The sequence below is a fragment of the Pinus tabuliformis genome, chromosome 6 (assembly GCF_031772625.1).
Source record: "Pinus tabuliformis cultivar Carrire ecotype Pingquan chromosome 6, CPIR1, whole genome shotgun sequence".
Lineage (NCBI taxonomy): Eukaryota > Viridiplantae > Streptophyta > Pinopsida > Pinales > Pinaceae > Pinus > Pinus tabuliformis.
Window position 1 is genome coordinate 895,423,540 of NC_142292.1, and position 21,154 is coordinate 895,444,693.

At 40.3% G+C, this 21,154-nt stretch overlaps 1 protein-coding gene across 1 annotated transcript; it reads right to left on the reverse strand.

Moving 5' to 3' along the window:
- Window positions 1-11,813: 11,813 nt before the first annotated feature.
- Window positions 11,814-12,389, reverse strand: LOC149261810 (uncharacterized). Its single transcript, XM_089371222.1, has one exon. It carries the CDS (start codon window positions 12,387-12,389, stop codon window positions 11,814-11,816), a length of 576 nt encoding a protein of 191 aa, XP_089227348.1.
- Between the last annotated feature and the right edge of the window lie 8,765 nt (window positions 12,390-21,154).

Below are 21,154 nucleotides of genomic sequence, written 5' to 3' on the forward strand. Positions count from 1 at the left end.
GTGGTAAAAATTTCAGATATTGGTTCACAATACTTTAGAAATTATGATCCAAAGAAGATGACCTTCTTGAATGCACCCTTTTTTTTTTCACTTCTGCTTCACGGATACCCATGGTCAGTGGGTCCGCTACATCTAGGGTTGTTCAACACTAGAGTGGACCCCACCCGAAGGGGATCAACACCCCTCAACCTATTTACTAACCTGACCCCAAGAGCTTTCAGGAATTGACCCTGTGACCTCCCAATTGGCGAGGCACTAATTTGACTGATTGAACTAACTCTTGGGGCTTCTTGAATGCACCTTTAAACAGGTCACGTTGGAATTTCTGCAATAACTTTTCTTCTATAGGCTTTCAGAAGCTGAAAATTTGTCCACATTGAGGTGACATACCACTAATTACGAGGTAGAAATTTCAGATATTGGTTCAAAATATTTTAGGAGATATGAGTAGAGGGAGTAGAGCCTTCTGAATGTTCCTAAAATCAAGCCTCAAATAGGTCACGATGTCATTTTCGTTATAACTTCTCTTCTGGGCACTGTCAAGAGCTGAATTTTTTTCCACTATGAGGGGAAATCACACCGATATTGTGATAAAAATTTCAGATATTCATTCGCTATATTGTAGGAGATATGACCAGTGTAAATCGAGCTTTCTAGATACTCCTAGAATTGTGCACCAAATAGGATTGTGTGGGTATTTTGTTATAACTTTTCATATATGAAGTATCAGAAGTTGAAACTTGAACCATAGTGAGGGAAAATACCACTGATCATATTGTTCAATTTCCATAACTTGTACTACTATAGTTTAGGATATATGCATTGAATCATTCGCTATATTAGCTTGCATGAAAAGTGTTTGATGAAATGCTTAAATTGTTCAATGATTAATTGCATACAGACTATTTAATAAAATGCCCCAATGAATATGTTTTTTATGGTTTGGGATAACATTGATGTGTAATAGTATTTCTGTAGTGATATATGCTTACTTTTATCCAAATACTTTGCTATATTAGTTTGCATGTAAAGTGTTTGAAGAAATGCTTACATGCAAATGTAATAGCATAGTAGTTGTTTGAAGAAAATGTAGAAGTATGGTAATTGTTTAAAGAAAATGTTATTTTTTAAATGCAATAGTATTGTAGTATGATAATATGGATGTAGCTGATCTATGCGTATTTTGCATGCAAATAATTTAAAGAGTTGCATAGGGAATTTGAAAGGTTGCATGCAAGGAATTTGAAAAGTTACATGTAAGGAAATGGAAAAGTGGCATGTTTTTAGTTATTATGTTACAAATGGAATAATTGAAATGTTTTTGACTTAGTCTCATACAAATGTATAAGAAATAAAAATCAGTTTATTTTCAAGTTTGATTAAATTTAGTAGAGCTTTGGAGATCAGGTCATTATAGTAGCTTCCTCCTTCTACCTTAGTGTGGACCATGGATAATAAGGGGTATGCTTATAGGTTGTTAGTATTGGTGAATGTTGATTTCAAATTAATAGACACAATGTCTTGAATTTTGGAACATGTGGCTCACTTTGTATGGATTATATGTCACTTACATGTTAATTTCATGATACATACTTACATCCTTGTATGTTAGGTTACATTTTTTAATATTTTGATTACATGCATCAGTCTTGTAGGTTGATTACAAGAAATGATCGATTATGTTCGACTACATGCGGTTATGCGTATTGGTAGTTGGTTCGACATTTCTTATGCATATTCTTGGTTGCACATGGAAATGTGAACAATGGAGTAATGGTTGTTATCATGCATGAGATCATGGTTTGTGTACATGATATGGTCATGCATTGATGACTAGACTCTAGCTATAATGATGCGTATATGGTTTTGTACTCATTTGTTATGTGTGTATATGTAGTTCTTATGCATGTATAGTAGGTCAAACATGCCTTGTGAAGTCATTGTATGCAATTTAGATCATCATGATGCTATTGGTTGCTATGATGCTAATGTGTTGGATGAGATAGAGTAGGAGATGCAGATCATCATAATGAGGTTGCAGCATTGTACTTTGGGGTAAGAGCATATCGTCATATAGGTATTGCATCTTCGACATGTAGGTATGTAAGTTAAGGATTTTTATATGCATTAGGTTTATATACATTAGGTTTATGTACGTCTTTTGAAGTTATGGTTACATTCATGATAGATGTTGGTTGATTAGTGTAGTTATATGCACATGTGTTAGATAGTCAAGAATGATAGTAACCTGTAGTTGTTTGCATTGCTATTATTGTTTTATATTAGATAACCCGATGATTATGTTATATGTTGTTGATGAGTATGTTATAGGTTAACTTGTTGATTGTTATATGACAGTTAGCTTGATGATTCAGTTTTAAGTCGTTGATGAGTATGATATATAGCTTATTGTTGTTATATGCTATTAACTTGATGATTAGGGTCATTTCATTGAGATATTGATGTTATAATTTGGATTGGTCATATGTGATGGTTATTTTCATTGCATTTAATATCTTGATCTTATATATATTGTTTTAACCTGGTTTGACCTATGCAAATAGTTATGGTTGCGATATTCAGGTATGAACTAACATATTTGTGAGATGATGTCATACTAATCTAGATTGTGTTTGCATATGTGTATGAATTTAAGATGTGAACATGTTAGTTAGATATTGTTAATAATGGATATCATGATCTTATGAGTGATTGAGTTGACATGTAAAGTTATGTCTCGCTAACTAGATTGATTATGTAGACAAGATAGCCTCCCCTGAATTACACTAAGGTATGAGTTTGCTTATGTATCATACTTGGTGTTTCATAGTTGATTATGTCGTCTATTTGATATTTGAGCGTTTGGTGCCTATTATGTCATCTAATTGATTTATTTAACATGGTATGTTTGCAAGTGGTTGAATGTTTGATGAATTGCATAATATGAGTGTGTGTTCAAATGGTCTTGTTTTAAGATGATTGTAACAAAATATATGTGTTGAGACAGTTGATATGTACTTGAGTATAGTAGGTGATAGTTGTATTATTATGTCTAATGACTATGAGTTGACTATGGATTATGACATGATTGTTTGTAAAAGATGATTTCAAATTGATAAATATGATTTTCTTGATATTTGGAACATATGGTTTACATGTGTGAGCATGATGCAAGGAGTTGGCAAGAGAGGTTGCCATGAAATATTGAAGATGGCTCGGGTTGAGCTTTCCCTGTGAACCATGGGGATTGAGTCATGGTGTTTGTTGTTAGTCTTGAGATTTGGTCTTTTATGAATTGTTGAGCTTGATTTGTGGCTTTTTTTAGTGTATGGCCCTACCACTTTGTTTTGCGAAGTCATGTTGCTTGGCTTTTATGGTCTTCTTCTTGTTTGTTTTTTGATTTTCCTTTTATGTTTTGAGTCTTTAGAATTGGTTGGGAAAGATGAAATTTGATGGAAATAAGGAGAGATGTGTGGTAACCAACCGATGATATAAGACCCAGATGAAGCTTTATGTATGAGTAAGTGTAGTGGAAGGTAAGACTATGACATTTGGTTGGACTGAATGGATCCATTGTGGTAAATGAACAGTAGCAGTGCAGACACAAGAAATGTAACTAGAAAAGGTAAAGTAAATCGGTTAGAAGTGGCATATGCTTTGGCTATGTTGGGAACTTTTGCTCTCAATGCCTATACATAAATAAGGAAGTTCTCTTAACCTAGACCTTATGTTATCTGGTAATTATTTTGTGATCATGATTATGTTGAAGTTTATATATGTATACATATATGTATGTATGTCATTGTTTGACAAGATCATGACTGTTTTATGCTAACATTTATATATGTATGTATGTATCCATGTATCTATGTTACTATCTCACAGGGTTGTCAGGGATCATTCTTGTGGAGGAATGATTGCTTATGCAAGAGAATGACCTGAAGAGGTTCCTGATATTACGAGGAATCAATTGGGAAGAGTAGTCATGACAAATATATGAGGTCAGTATCATGTGGATATGACTTGGTATTGTATATTTGCATTATGCCTATGTTCATGTTATGACAGGTAATGTTGAAGGATACATCAGCAAAGTGAAAGCAGTGTGGTCTGCGGCATGCTAGGATAAGAATGGATGAGATACCGAAAGCAAGGTTTCTTGGTAAGGACAATGTAGTTTTGGATGTGTGGTACTATTGTTGTGCATATGTTGTATATGTTGTACATGTTGCATCTATGATGTGTGCACTTGTGATGTTGTGTATACATAGCATGTGTACATGTTATTTATGCAATGTTATGTACATGAAGGCACAAATAGGGTTGTGCGAATATTGCATATGGGGTGTTGTATACATATTCTATTGTCTTCATGATGTATATGCGGCGTGTGTGCATATGGTGCTCTGTGCATGTTGGATATGCAGTGCTATGTACAAGTGGTGTTGCGTGCATGTGGTACATTGGTACTATGTACATATGGTGTGGTGTGCATGATTGTACAATTGGTGCAGTGTGCATGTGGTGCTATGTACACATTGTACAAGTGGCATTGTGTGCATGTGGTGCTATGTACATGTTGTGCATATGGTGCTGTGTACATGTGGTGTCACGTACATGTCATGCGTGTGGTATCGTGTATGCATTGTATAGTGGTGTAGTGTACATTTGGCGTTATGTACACGTTGTGCAGGTGGTGCCATGTATATGTGATGTTGTGCACACGTTGTGCAGGTGGTGCAGTGTACCAATGGTACTGTGTACATGTTGTACATATGGTACTGGTGTACATGTGGTATTGTGTGCATGTCATCGATGTTGTGTTATGGACATGCAGTATTAGTTATGTGCATCATGTAGTCATGGTATTGTGGTGTTCTTACTCGTTGTGTAGTACTCTATGTAGGTACCTGCATTGGGTGGTATTACACATTGGGTATAGATGGATGCACTGTGTTGAACACTGGGTGTAGGTGTATGTGTTGTATGTCAAGTGTAGCTGCATGTATTGCATGGTGTGGTATGTTGTGTGGTTGTATATGTGTGATGCACACTATGTGTCTATGCACAAGGTTGAGTAGAAGGCACTAGGTGTTTGTTGGGTGTAGCAACTTATCTAGAGTGCGTATGGAATAAATACAAAAATAGAAGCTAAGGATTGATGAAAGGATAAGTATCATCATTTTATTTCAGTTTTATTATGCATGTGATTTATGACTATGGTATATGATGATTATATGGGATCTATGATTCTGGTTTATGATGGTTACATGTGATTTATGATTTTGTTGGTTATGTTTTGAGCTAACTTGATGTGATAATTTTATACATGTTTATTTGGTCAAATATGCTAGTTTGACTTGTTGTGACAGGAAGCGAACACGATTGCAAATGTACCTTATTGATGAGCTACCAATGAGGTATGTTTTGAAGTTATTTAAATTTATTTTGAATATAATGGAAGTTATGTTCTTGGTATAGGAAGAATGAACATGCCCATTTAGGTGGTTGAAATCGACTACAAGAATTAGCAGCAACAATGAAAGAAATTGGAACATGCACCAGTATGCTAGTAAAGCACTTGAGGAGCAGGGCCATTGTGGGGCACTGGTACCCAATAGTGTCCATTGATTTCCATGAGCATGCTATGGTTGGTATGGTAGTTTTGAGGCAGGTATATGCCTCGGTCTTTGAATCTTCTGATGCAAGGAAGTCGTGCCAAGGGATGGACTGCCCGGGATGGGGGTGCCAGCGAAACTTGGAAGGTGAGTGACTACACGGAAGAGGTGACCGAATCCCCGAGGGACTGTGTCGTAGAGAAGGGAAGGTCATGGATGGATTTTTTTTGGTCATTAACATTTACAGATGGAATCAAATGCACATTTGGAGTGCGCCCTGGAACAATGAGTCGATAATTGTTCGCTAAGAGGACAAGTGGCGCAGGATTATAATGCTAGATTTTGGATGTAGAATTGATTTTGCAGTGGATTTTGGACATCCTAGGAAGGAGGTGAATCCTGGTATTACTTTGACGTTGGAGGTGTGAGCCTCTATATTCCCTTGTTGATTGATACAGGCATCATATGCTTGATTTGCTAGTTAAGAAAATGTCTATATGTGTATATCATTGTAAATACCGTAATGAGTTATGTTATAAATCTCCAATATGCGGTATGGTTTTTATCTGGTCATGTTGTCATGATGTTTTTCTTTTGAGCGTGTCATTCATTGTAAATATTGCAACGAGCTGTATTATAAAGCTTCATGGGTAGTATGTATTGTTTTCAGCAGTCTTGTTGGTTATAGGTGCCATTGAACATCGAGGACGATGTTCCCCCAAGGGGGAGGGTTTTGTAACAGCCCTAGTGAAAATTCCATGTAAAAATATATAAATACCACGAATGACTGGGACACATATTCCAAGCTTAATGGTGGGGAAGACATCCTAGGGGGTGTTCATTTGGTTGTTTATGGCTAAGGAAATTGGCAAAGGTAATGGCTAAGGCATTAAAGAGGCAAAAAGGTATTTTGGCACATTTATTTATGAAAATAATGGAAATTAGGAGAAAAAGTAGGTGAAAGGTCACAAGTTGCATGTGAGGAGGAAAATGAAGGAAAATAATGAAATTAGGAGAAAAATGAGGTGAAAGGTCATAGGTTGCATGTGAGGAGGAAAATGAAGGAAAATAATGGAAAATGAAGAAAATAGAGGCCTCATTAATAAAAAGGCTTATGAGGATCAGTGGGCAAGACTTGGTCAGTTTAGCTTTGGAGCTCTCTCATTATTCTCTCTCTCTCTCATACTCTTGGACACTTAGAGTTTTCTTGGAGCACTTTGGCATTGGAGCAAGAAAAACAAAGAAGGAAATAGGAAGCAAGGATCAAGTAGGGAAAGGTAGGATCAAGCGGCTACAACAGGATTCATTGCAGGTATCAACTTGCATGTGTATTTTCCTTTCTAGATTTGGCATGCATGGGATTGCATGTGTTTCTTTTCTACCATGGCATGGGTTTTTCCAGGTGTGATAGTATTTTCAGCCTAACCTTGCCATTTCCTGATAGCTTTGATGAGATGGGTTCTCTCATGCATTTTGTGGGGGATGGTCGGATTGGATTCGAAGCTGAGTGGGGTGGATCTTCGAATTGACAAACACATGGTGGTAGTGGTCCTTGAACCAGACTGAGGATGCATGAGGCCATTAGCCTAGTGTCCCTTGAACCAGACTGTGGGTTGTGGTAAAGCCAGATTGTGTGCCTCGGTGAGCCTAGGAATCCTTGCTGGTGAATAGCAAGATATACGGTAAAGCCAAGAGGTGTATTTTCTCTCCGTTGGCCCTAGTGATTCTAGGATATAATGCACGGTAAAGCCTGGACAGTATGTCTCGGTGTAGGGCCTAGTGATCCCTAGATCAAACTGCGGATGCATGGTAAAGCCTGAGAGACTAGGAGGCACTCAAATTCCTCATGGTGTAGGCGAAGAACTCTGGTGGCATCCACAATGATTGGTGATTTTTTATGTGTTCTATGAGTCCCACATTCATGCTTGGAATATGGCACGAGGGTGATTGGCTGAAGAGAGACTTGGCTCAACCAATCTATGGTTGGGTGGAACGTGGTAGTCCCATCACTGGTTGGTTCATTGCATTATTAATGAAAAGGATTCATTCCTTTGATTTCCATGTGAACATGTAATGATGTATATATGGATTTTGATGGATGATATTTTTATTGTATTTTTGTTCCTACTATGTTTTTTTTATATGCACATTTACCTCGGAGTGTGTTACAACTATCAGCTTCATTTTGCGCATAAATTTCATTAAATTTTCTAAATTTTTGTATTATCATGCTTGCAAAAGATAGACTTGACATGTCATTCGATGTTGCGCTTGGAGAAAATGACATTGTGAGTCTCTACAGTGTACTTTGAGTAATATTTGCTTCACTGCGTGACACTTTCCTATTGTCTATCAATGGTTTCACTTGATGATTTTTTTTGTGCTTGAATAGGTGTAGGAGGAGTCACCAATGAAGAATTACTTGTTGCTGTCAATTCCTCTTTGTATTCTCGTGACATTCTTTTTGTTACATTGATTGTCTTCTCCAAACGTCCATCTCATGCTTCCTCTTCTATGAACCGCACATCTCTGTTGATTATGACCTTCTTGGTTAATGGATTATAGAGCTTGTAATCCTTTGGTTCATCATTGTATCCAACAAATATGCATTTTCTTATTGTCCAACTTCTTCCTTAATTCATCTGGTACATGTGCATATGACACACATCCAAACACTCTCATGCGAGTGACATTATGCTTCCTTCCACTCCATTCTTCTTCAAGGATTATGTTCTTAACACTTTTGGTTGGACACCTATTTGTAATATAAGTTGTGAAAGTGACAGCTTCAACTCAATAATCATTTGGAAAATTCTTTTCCTTCAGCATACTTCTTTCCATTTCCATGATGGTCCTATGTTTCCTTTTTGCAACACCATTTTTCTGAGGTGTATACCTTGTTGTAATCTTTTTGTGAATAACATGCTCCCTAGAGAACTAAAGGAAGTCATTTGAGATGTATTCTCTAGCTCTATCAATCCTCAAAAAAAAAAATTAGTGTCCACTTTTCTTCTCAATAACTTCTTTGAATTGAAGGAAGTGCTCAAACACTTCACTTTTATGTTTTAATAAGTAGACCCATGTCTTCCTTGTATAATCATCTATGAATGTCAAAAAATAATAGTTGCCACCAATTGATGGTGTCTACATTGGTCCACATAAATTTGAATGGATGATCTCCAAGGGTGCCTTTACCGTTATTAACTTTTGTGTTGGAAATCATTCTCTATGTTGTCTTCACATAAGTTGTCTGGTTTTTCTATGAGTGGAAATCCCTTCACCATACCTTTCCTATGCAACAAATATATACCTCGAAAATTAAGATGACCAAATCTTAAATGCCACAATCAGTTTTCATCTTTGACCTCTACTTGAAAATTTGTTTCTGTAACAACATTTATCTGTGTAGTAAAAATTTCCTTTCTTTTGTCTTGTGAATCCATTGACAGTTGTGCTTGTGCACCCTCTTCATTTAAATATAGCTTTATCTTTAGGGGAAACGTCCTATTTCTTGTCATTTTCACTTTTGCAATCATCTGTTTGCTTGTAAATTTATCCAAGATTATGAATTCACCATTTTTGAAGAAGACTTTGTAGAATTTTTGCATGAGTTGTCCAATGCTTATCAAGTTGTGTTTCAAACCAGTGACAAAATATAAATCTGAAACATATTTCTTCTCCCCCATTCTTTATTAGAATGTTGACTCTTCCTTTTCCCATAACGAAAACTTTATTATCAGTCCCTAATTTCACTTCATATTTCACACTTTCTTCTAAATTGGAAAATATTTCTATGTTCCCATTCATGTGGTTTTTGCACCCTGAACCTAGAAACTGTACATCTATTTGTTTATATTGTACTACATTGCAAGATAAAATTATGTTGTCTTGGATCTATTTTTCTTTGTCAAATTTTCATTTGGTTTGTTACTAATATCATGTTGTTTCTTCCTACATTCATTTTCATAATGACCATGCTTCTTACAATAATAACATTGAACTTGAGATTTATCATACCTCTAAGATTATGCTTGATTTTGTCTTGGACCTTGACTTGAATTTTGATTGCTCCCTCTTCCACTTGATCTTGAAGGGATGCTTCTTCCACCTCTCTGTGGACTTATTCCTCTTCTTTTTTCAATTGATCTTCCTCTGCCTCTAACTTGACCAAATGAAACTTATGTCTTGAAGTCATGCTCCAATGAAGAACTTGATGTTTTATTCAACTTGTGCTCATAAGAAATCAGTGATGTTTCAAGCTCATCCACTGAAAATTATGAGACATCCTTTTTCTCCTCTATGGTCACAACAATAGGGTCAAATCTTGATGGATAACTTCTTTAAATATTCTCAACTATCCTCCTATCTTCAAGTGTCTCACCATGAGACCTGATTTGAGTAACCAGTCCAATTAGTTGTGTGAAAAATGAATCTATATTCTCAAGATCTTTCATAAAAATGGTCTCAAAATATCTTCTTATCATTTGTAACTTGATTGTCTTCACTTTTTCCATGCTTTGATAGGTTGTATGGAGAATATCCCATGCTTTTTTGGACCTTGTTGTTTTTGAAATCCTTGGAAATATGCTCTCATGAACTGCTTGAAAAATATAGAAGAGGGCTTTGGAATCCTTCCCATTGTCTTTCAACAAATATCTTTCTTCTTATGAAAAATAATTGCATGGTGCTGCATTTTTTGGCTCTGGAAACCCATTTTCAACCAAATCCCGAATATCTTGAGAAGAAAATAGGGCCTTCATTGTGATAGCCCAATAGTCATAATTTTTTCCATTGAACTGAGGTATTTGAGTGTTAGTCAAGTGTGTGTTTGATGTTTCGTTAAAGAAAACTTCTTAAACCTTCTCTAATCCTCCTTGAACCTTCTATGATCCCCCTTGAACTTGCTCTGATACCATTGTTTGATTTTAATGTTGAGAAGAAAAAATAAGCAATTTATGTGCATTGTTTCAGCACACAGCAACAACAAACAACTCAAAGTAACAACACACTATAAAATAGAGTACTGTGCAACAAAATTGAAAAATAGTTTGTATTAAAATATTATGGAGAAAGCAATTACAAAGATAAAATGAGACTTCAGCTCATTCATTGTTGTGAAAGACAAAAATTTTACACACTTTAACAACACTTTGATATGTGTTGTAAGCTATTTTTCAGACTTTCTCAACTTCTCTCTCAACTACTTTATGCTTATATTCTTCTATGATACACTAAAAACTTATGTTGTTACATTAATATAGAAATTTGGAAATCTAGAAACTTCATGACTTGTACGGTGGAATTAACTTTTTATAAAATGAGAAAAACATAAAAGGAAAAGTTATGGCAGTGAGTCACATTAAATGAATTTTGTTGCAATTTCATTGAGTGTGTAATAACAACTCGACTTATCTGTCACCAACTCTGCGTCATCGAGCCTCCAAAACATTTATTTGACATTCCTTAAACTAATACATGAAATTTTCTTGCGTACTTTTTTAGATTGGCCGTTGTCAATTAAATGAGGTAGTTGGGAATAATTTTCTAACAAGTTTTAGGCATTAATGTTTGGTCAATCAGTATAAGGTCATCCTATCATTTCTCTTTCCTTAAGAGTAACACATTGTTGAAAGGTCCTAGCTTTTCCTTAAATGTTGAACTGGCCGAGGAAACCCTTGTTCCATACCAATTCCCTTTTTCTGAATAATATTACATGTTGAAATATGAAGTGCTTGTCGAGAGCTTTGCAGGACTTTAATCATTTGTATTTAGCAATATAAACAACAACAATGTATTGGGTTAATTCTTTTTGTGTTTTTATGGTGTGGAGTAAGGGATTATTAATGCAATATAGTAGATTTTGATTCATGTGCTAGTACAAAACATTATTCTTTTTCAGAGAGAAAATCAAGATGTATATTATATTCAGGAAATATAATGAGCTGATAAAGAGCTGATACATTGAAAAGCCAGATTCAAGCCTGCAGTTCCTAAATGATAAAAGATGGGCTGTTCAGAGCCGTGAAAAAGGAAAAGCTGTTCCAGAAAAGTTCCGGAGAACCATACCAAAAATCCAAAATATGTTCAAGGAAGTTCACCATAGCTGTCCAAAAAAAAGGAGAGATAAGTAGAATTGCATCCATGAGAAAGAGACCATATAGGTCGAATACAAAACCAAAAGAGAAGAAAAAGATATCAATCCGAAGCAGCCAGAGCAGAAATGTGCATTAACACAGAATCGATAGGAGCCTTTGACTCCTGGAAGATGCGGGAATTTCTCCACTTCCAAAGAAACCAGCAGGTGAGGATGAAGAGCGATCTCCAAGCTGGACATTGATCGTTCCACCACCTGTATGCATCCTGTACAGAGGAGAAGACTTGATGAGGAAAACCATAATTTAAAGAGAGTTCATACCAGATATGAGCCGATGCCGGACATTGAAAAAAGATATGGAAATTTGATTCTGGCGCATTACAGCACATAACACATCGACCAGGACCCGTCCAGCCTTTTCTTTGCAGGACCTCCCATGTGAGGTTCTTATTGGAGAAAACCAACCAGGAAAAAAGAACAGTCTTGAGCGGGCATGAAGCTTTCCATAGATTTGTAGGAAAGATGGGCATAAGAGGCGGCGGAGAAGATGATGAAGCGGCTGTGTACAGGTCTTTAACAGAGACAGGCCAAGAGGAGTGCGCCTTCGCCCATACCAATACATCGCTATTCTGATCCAAATGGAAAATGGCATCAACCCGTGGTACACATCCACCCATATTATTCATCGACCCATTGAATTTACCCATGGTATTGTAAATGGCATCTGCCCGTGGTATTCATTCACCCATAGAATTGACCCGTGGTATTGTAACTGAAAAATAATATAAGTAACAAGTCACATTTTGTAAAAGGACAGATTGTCCGCCATAATGTAGCCTTTACAGTTATTATCGGTTTTAATAAAAAGTTTCTTTATGGTTTTGTTTATTGGGCATTCTCCTCTCTTATTTTTCTTCTGTTAATTCAAGTTTTCAGATCTTGGGATTCTCTCCTCCCAAGATCCATTTCAATCTTTCAGATCTTGAGGGTCTCTACCCCCAAGATCCATTTCAATCTTTTAGATCTTGGGGGCCTCCTCCCAAGATCCGGATCAATGGTATCAGAGCAGGTTATGATTCCATGGGAATGAGGGTTTGATGCATATTTCAATTTCAAGTTTTGCAGCAATATTCAACAAACTTCATGCATGTGCTACAACCTCCACAAAGCACTTTTTTGGGTCAAGCAGAAAGAATTTTTCTTTTTTCATTTTTTTGCAGGAATTTTTTTTTTTTGGGCGGCGACTTTGCAGATCAGATCTGAAACATTTGGTACAAAATTTACAAAAACAAATACTAGATCTGGATTCCTCTCGAAAAATAACCCAATTTCAAAAAAAAAATGGGTCAAATCGGAGTTCGGATGTGGGAGATATCGCTGATTTAAAATCAGCTATTTTATAAGAATTTTTGTGACGTCAAAACTGTTGCAGCGCGAATCTGAGATCTTAGAGTGTCCAGATAAGGATTTCCAACTCGTGGGAAGATGCAAAATGATCCTTCTGCTTTTAAAAACAGGTTATAATAAATATTCTGAGTTATATTGGCCGAGTTATGCCCATTTTAATTTTGGAGCTGCATTCGGAGTGGGTTCCCATTGGAGACGTGCCCTTCCACCCCACTTTAGTAGGCACCTGCTTCACATTCATCAGTTTCAACATAGCAGCAATCGGCTTGGGTTATTTTGAGATGTGCCCTCCCACCCCAGGCTATGTAGGCACCTGCTACTTCATCAGCAACCAACATCATGGTTATGGGTCATCCACAAACCCACACTTCATCGAAGTCCATTTGCTAGGTTGCACACTGTTAGTATCACAGTTGGTCACAAGCATTACAGGGTATCTCTATCCTCAGATCTTCGTTCTTCATGGTTATGGGTCATCCACAAACCCACAGTTTATCGAAGTCCATTTGCTAGGCCGCACACTGTCAGAATCACAGTTGGTCACAAGCATTACAGGGTATCTCTATCCTCAGATATTTGTTTATCATGGTTTTGGGTTAACCTTATAAAACCCTTATCTTCAGTGGCTCTTCATATTCCACAAAGGCTTCGTAGGAGGGAACTTTACGCAATGGGGACCATTGCTTCTTAAGGAGGGAGGAATGATCCAAATGGAAAATGGCATCAACCCGTGGTACACATCCACCCATATTATTCATCGACCCATGGAATTTACCCATGGTATTGTAAATGGCATCTGCCCGTGGTATTCATTCACCCATGGAATTGAACCGTGGTATTGTAACTGAAAAATAATATAAGTAACAAGTCACATTTTGTAAAAGGACAGATTGTCCGCCACAATGTAGCCTTTACAGTTATTATCGGTTTTAATAAAAAGTTTCTTTATGGTTTTGTTTATTGGGCATTCTCCTCTCTTATTTTTCTTCTGTTAATTCAAGTTTTTAGATCTTGGGATTCTCTCCTCCCAAGATCCATTTCAATCTTTCAGATCTTGAGGGTCTCTCCCCCCAAGATCCATTTCAATCTTTTAGATCTTGGGGGCCTCCTCCCAAGATCCGGATCAGTGGTATCAGAGCGGTCTGCTTTTTCTCTGTTTTTCTTTGCATGTCCCCAACAAGGTCGGGATATAAGGAGTTAGGGCTTGAACTGGTTGAACCTTTGCAAGACCAGCCTCGCAAATCCCGACGGCCTCCCATGGCGGACGAGAAGAAAGACGAGGGGGCAGGAGATCCCATCAAAATCTTGCTCGAAGAAGCGCTCGAGCGACAACGGAACGCGATGATGGACAGCTTTGCGCAGATCCTTCAGCGGCTACCCAGAAGTGGCGCATCGGCTTCTAGCAGCTCCTCTGGAAACGCCACACCCTTTAAGGTACAAGTTAATTTTGAAATCCCCATATTCGAGGGTCAGATAGACGCCGATGCCGTAGATAAATGGTTAAATCTGCTAGAGGGTTACTTTTCTGTTCATGAATTTTTGAGTCGGGAAAAGATTGTTTTTGCTCTTCTCAAAGCAGCCCCCCACGTCAAGGACTGGTGGGAAACCTACTGCGAGCAGAAGGATGAAAGTACTGGCTCACTATTTTCAGCCGCACCCACCTGGGATTCGTTCCGGGATGCCATCAAGGAGCAGTACTACCCTGTCGGAAGCTATGAGGATGAATATATAAAGTGGACCACGCTGCACAGGGAAGGGACCAAGACGTGCCGGAGTTCACTAATCTTTTCCATACCCTTCGCACAAAGTTGGGTATCAAGGATTCGGAGCAACATTTGATACTCAAATATCGTGGCTGCCTGCACAAGTACATCCAGGAAGAAATACAGTTCCTAAACATCCCCCCGCTCGGCGCAGCATACCGGTATGCCGTCAAGGTCGAGCAGAAGTTTAAACAAAAGAAGCGAGACTTTGGATCTGTGAATCCAAAGCAGGGGAAAGGTGCCCCTAAACCACAGAACAAAGGACAAAGCCAAGGCGGGACAGCCCAAGACAACCAGTCGAAGCTGCAAGCAAAGAGCAACGCCGCGAAGCCGAGAAAGGACACTGGAAAATGGTGCGAGTTCCATAAGAGCTCCACTCACAACACAAGTGAGTGTCGGGCCAAGCAGTCACTGGTGGCTGAGCTAAAGGTTTCAGAATCAGATGCATGTTCCGACTCTGAGTCAGAACCCGATAAGGGGTATGAAAAAGGGAAGCAGATCATTGATGCAGATCCCAACTCCACTGTTGCTACCGCAAAGATCCAGAAAAATGAACTCGAAGATTCAGAGGAGGAGGAGCGTCTCTTCCACTCCCAGATGTGGGTAAAGGGCTCCCCGATACAGTTCATTGTTGATAGCGGGAGTCAAAAGAACCTCATTTCGGCAGAGGTCGTGAAGCGGTTGGGCTTACCGACCACAGCACATCCACAACCATACACCATTGGGTGGCTTCACCAAGGGCGAGATCTTCGCGTGAGCCAGCAGTGTCGCCTTCCATACAACATCAAGCCCTTCACGGATGAGGTATTGTGTGACATTGCTCCCCTTGAAGTTTGTGATGTATTACTAGGACAACCATACTTGTGGAAGCGACATGCTGTGTATGAATCAAGACCCCGTGCTATTATTATTACATTGGGAAATAAGTTGTTCAGGATACCAGAGGTAGCACCACCTGCCGCCATCTCTTTGATTACTGCAAAACAATGCAGTAAGATCATTTCCAAAACCAGGAAATTTGTTTTCCTGATGATACGCCCTCAAGGGAAGAAGAAGACAGTGGCCGCGGCCTCCAAACGGGGTCCCTCTGCACGGCAGCTACAGATGGACAAGATTGTGGAGGAGTACGAAGACATCTTCACCTCCCCGGCAGGGCTTCCTCTGCACTGTCAAGTCAAGCACTCCATCGATCTGACCCCAGGTGCGCCGCTACCCAATGGACCAATTTATCGGCGCTCCGTTCTGGAGAACAATGAAATCAAGAGGCAGATTCAGGAGCTCCTGCAGAAAGGTCACATCCGTCCGAGTTCTTCACCCTGTGGGAGCCCGATAGTGTTGGTACAGAAGAAGGATGGGACGTGGAGACTCTGTATTGACTATCGGGCGCTGAACAAGATCACTGTCCGTAATAGGTACCCGATCCCACGGATTGATGACCTCCTAGACCAACTAAAGAGGGCGAAATATTTCAGCAAGATCGATCTGAATTCAGGATATCACCAGGTACCAATTGAACCCTCAGGTGTGTGGAAGACTGCCTTCAAATCCAAGGAGGGCCTCTTCGAATGGTTGGTCATGCCTTTCGGATTGACGAATGCTCCTGCAACCTTTATGAGGCTAATGGATGACATCTTGCGGCCATTCACCAACTCCTTTGTAGTAGTATACTTGGATGACATTCTGATCTTCAGCCAGAGTTGGGAAGAGCACCTCCACCACATCCCACAGGTTCTCCAAACACTGCGGCAACACAAGCTATGTGCCAATTTGGAGAAATGCACTTTTGGCATGACCGAGGTTCAGTATCTGGGATACATCATTGATGAACAGGGGGTGCATGTTGATCCAGCCAAGGTCCAAGTCATTCGGGATTGGCCCTCTCCAACTACTCTAACAGAGCTCCGCAGCTTTCTAGGTCTTGCCAACTTCTACCGCAGGTTTGTGTTGGGATTTTCTCATATTTCTTGGCCCTTGAGTCAAGTCACCAAGGGCGGGGCGAAAGCAAAATTCTTTTGGTCTGAATCTCAACAGAAGGCATTCAGGGAGTTGAAGGATCGCCTATGCACGGCACCAGTGCTCGCGTTACCAGATTTACAACAACCATTTGAGGTCGAGACAGATGCCTCTGACTATGCTATTGGGGCAGTCCTTACTCAACATGGACATCCAGTGGCATATCACAGTGAAACACTTTCAGACACAGTCCGGAAGTACCCCACTTATGATAAAGAGATGTATTCCATTGTACAGGCCTGCCGACAATGGAAGCATTACATTTTGGGGAAGGAAACGGTCATCCACACAGACCACCGACCTCTGCAGTTCATACAGACCCAAGGGAAATTGCAGAATGATCGCCATCAGAAGTGGTCTACATACCTGCAACAGTTTCACTTGAATATCAAGTATAAAAAGGGCAACACCAATAATGTTGCAGATTGCCTCAGTCGACCACCGATCATGGCACTAACCACCGTGCTCAACTCTTGCGGGCACGAGACTTCTGATTGGCCACTTCTCTACAAAAGCGACCCAAAATTCGGCCACACATACCAGACACTCTTGGAGGGTTGGCAGGTTGCAGATTTTCACCTCCAGGATGCCCTGTTATGCCACCTCGGTCACCTTTGTGTTCCTTCAAGCGAGCGTGCCAAGATGATTTGGGAAGCACACTACAGTCGGGCTGCTGGGCATTTCGGGGTCGAGAAAATAGTGGCAGTACTGCAAAACTATTTCTATTGGCCGAATCTTCGACAGGATGTTGGGAAGTACATCCGATCATGTACTACCTGTGCCATTGCCAAACCGACCATTAAGAAGCAAGGCCTCTATACCCCGTTGCCTACCCCTAGTCGACCTTGGGAATCCATCTCCATGGATTACATGTCAGGCCTTCCTTCCACTAAGCATGGAAATGACTGTGTTTTTGTGGTCATCGACAGGTTCTCAAAGATGGCCATTATGATGGCCTGCAAGAAGAATATCACAGCAGAAGCCACTGCTAAACTCTTCTTTGAACGAGTGTGGGTGCACTTTGGGATCCCACAGTCTATCATCTCAGATCGGGACAGTCGGTTTCTCAGCACCTTTTGGTCCAGTCTCTGGTCAATGCTGGACACCAAACTCACGAAGTCCACAGCCTTCCATCCTCAAACTGATGGCCAGACAGACGTTGTCAATAGGATGATTGTGCACATTCTGCGCATGTATAACTCAAAGCATCCACGCACATGGGACGAGAGCCTCCCCTACGTTCAGCACAGCTACAACCGAGCTCTTCACAGCTCCACTGGCCATAGCCCTTTTCAGGTGGGTTTGGGATTCCAGCCACTATGCCCCATTGATGTGGCCATGCCACTTGCAGCTACTCACATGAATTCAGCTCATGTCCAGTCCGAAACAGATAAGGCCACCAGCTTCATTGAGCGCATCCAACATATTCGCCAGCAGGTCCATGACATTCTTGAGAAATCAAATGCCAAGTACAAGCAACGACATGATCAACATTGGGTGCCACACAAGTTTCAGGTGGGCGACAAAGTCTGGTTGCATTTGCAAAAGGAACGCCTTACTGGAGCCTATCGGAAATTGAGACCACTCCGATATGGTCCTTACACCATTACTAAGGCTATGGGAGACAATGCATTTGAGCTCAGCATTCCCCCATTCCTTGGCCTGCACCCAGTATTCAATGTGGACCGCCTTCGGCCATACTTTCCACCATTGCTAGACACATCCGACATTGCAGAACAGCTCAAACCCACAGAATTAAATCCAGATTGCATGGAACAAGCTGCAACTGATCGGATCATGGACACACAGATCAAGAACACTCGCCAACAGAATATCCAACTGTATCGAGTTGTCAAAGCGGGCCAACTCCTTCAGCAGGGCAAGTGGCTCACCAGGGAACAAGTTCAGCAGAAGTTTCCTCATCTCATGGAGGAGCTCAACACAATGGGGACCATTGCTTCCTAAGGGGGGAGGAATGATCCAGGTGGATATTGGTGGCCACCTGCCAAGTCCACCTGGACCCCCACCATTGTCTTTCTCAGCATTTTCAGTTTCCTTAATTGTAGCACAACTTACTATTTTTAGCAGTTTTTCGGGTCCTGAACTTCCGGAGCCGTTTTGAGGCCCTAAACGACGTTTTTTGGGGAATCCGGGGCAACACGAGTCCATGGGATGGACTGGTGTTGCCCATTCCAACAATGATAGTGCTCGGATAGATCTTTCTAATGAGCTATTGTACACGTCAAACGGAGATCATATGCCAAAGTTACGACCCCGGGAAGTTGATGTACCAACTTACCCCCAAACGGGGCCCACAGTTTGGCGTTTCATCTCCTAGGGTTAGGTTTTGGAATGATAAGGGTTTTTTCCATTGTTTCTCAACAATAAATAGGCCTTCGGGCCTCATTGTAACACAGTTCAGAGGCATGTAGCCATCACATCTCTTCTCAGAGATAAGCTACCATCGCCCTAGCTAGTTTATTTCCATTTCTGTTTGTAAGCATATTTCAGTATTTTCCATTAATGAAATCAAGTATTATTTCCGCCGCATCTTTGTGTATATGGTTATCTCTGTAATTTGTTGCGTTCCTGTTTAAATCTGGATCAGTGGTATCAGAGGAATGATCCAGGTGGATATTGGTGGCCACCTGCCAAGTCCACCTAGACCCCCACCCGCTTCATCATCTTCTCCGCCGCCTCTTATGCCCATCTTTCCTACAAAGCTATGGAAAGCTTCATGCCCGCTCAAGACTGTTCTTTTTTCCTGGTTGGTTTTCTCTAATAAGAACCTCACATGGGAGGTCCTGCAAAGAAAAGGTTGGACAGGTCCTGGTCGATGTGTTATGTGCTAAAAAAAGATATGGAAATTTGATTCTGGCGCATTACAGCACATAACACATCGACCAGGACCCGTCCAGCCTTTTCTTTGCAGGACCTCCCATGTGAGGTTCTTATTGGAGAAAACCAACCAGGAAAAAAGAACAGTCTTGAGCGGGCATGAAGCTTTCCATAGCTTTGTAGGAAAGATGGGCATAAGAGGCGGCGGAGAAGATGATGAAGCGGCTGTGTACAGGTCTTTAACAGAGACAGGCCGAGAGGAGTGCGCCTTCGCCCATACCAATACATCGCTGTTCCCTGACTGTTTTATACCTTTGTCCTCAAAACTCTTGACCGCGAATTCCCATAGATGACACAGAGAGGGAGGCAGGTTGAGATCCGCTGCATTCTTCCAGGTGGGCGTCGATGATGTCCATGACTGAATCAGTTTGTTCCAAGTGAATAGGCCCCGAGAGTGAAGGAAAGAAACAAAATCAGGTGAGAGAGAATCTTCCAACCCATGGACGGTGGGGTCCAGACCGATAAGAATGCTGGAGCCGGAATTGATACGCCATCTTAGGAACTCGAAGAAAAGCCCCTGTATCTTTCTGAAGCCAAGCCATATTGCGGATCCCCTTGATGAGCCCAGTGACTTTCTCCTGTACCAATAAACGACAGGCCTACCTTTCAAATATTTTTGATTGATGATAGAACTCCATTTGCCGACACCGAAAATACCTCTTTTAAGAGAATTACAGAGAAGTGCCGTGCCAAAAGTTCTCATGTGTAACAGTCCCCATCCGCCAGACCTCTTTGGTCTTGCTATATAGTCCATCTTTACCAGGTGAATCTTTGAGAGATGAGATCTGCCGCTCCATAAAAAATTTGCAGATATAGAAACCATTTTGTTGATAATGGAGGAAGGTAGATAATAAAGATGTGCCCAGAACACCGCAAGTTGAGACAAGACGGACTGAACTAAGATAAATCTGCCGCCTAAAGAAAGAAATCGCATCTCCCACCTTGAAACTTTTTTATAAAATCGGTCGATCAACCATGCCCAATCCTGTTTGCGATTCCCCTTCGGCTTAAGGTGAAAACCCAAATACTTAAAGCCGTCTTTGAGAGGAGCCAGATTAATACCAAATAGAACCGCTATCCATTGAACTAGATCCTCATTTGTGTCGTTATGATATAGCATTGATTTTTCCCTGTTAATGGGAAGACCTGATGCCGATTGAAACTTCTGAAAGATTTCATTGAGGCACAACCAGCTTGCTTTGCAAAGCATAGCGAATATAAGGATATCATCGACAAACAAGTTATGAGACAGAAAAATATTCTTGCACATCTTGACAGGAGCGCAGCGTTTGTCATGAACGGCTTTGTTTATCTGAGTGCTGAGGGCATTCATGACCAAAATAAAGAGAATTGGAGAGAGC

Coding starts and splice junctions, on each gene's coding strand:
- LOC149261810 (XM_089371222.1), bottom strand. CDS start 12,389: ATGGGTGGATGTGTACCACGGGTTGATGCCATTTTCCATTTGGATCAG.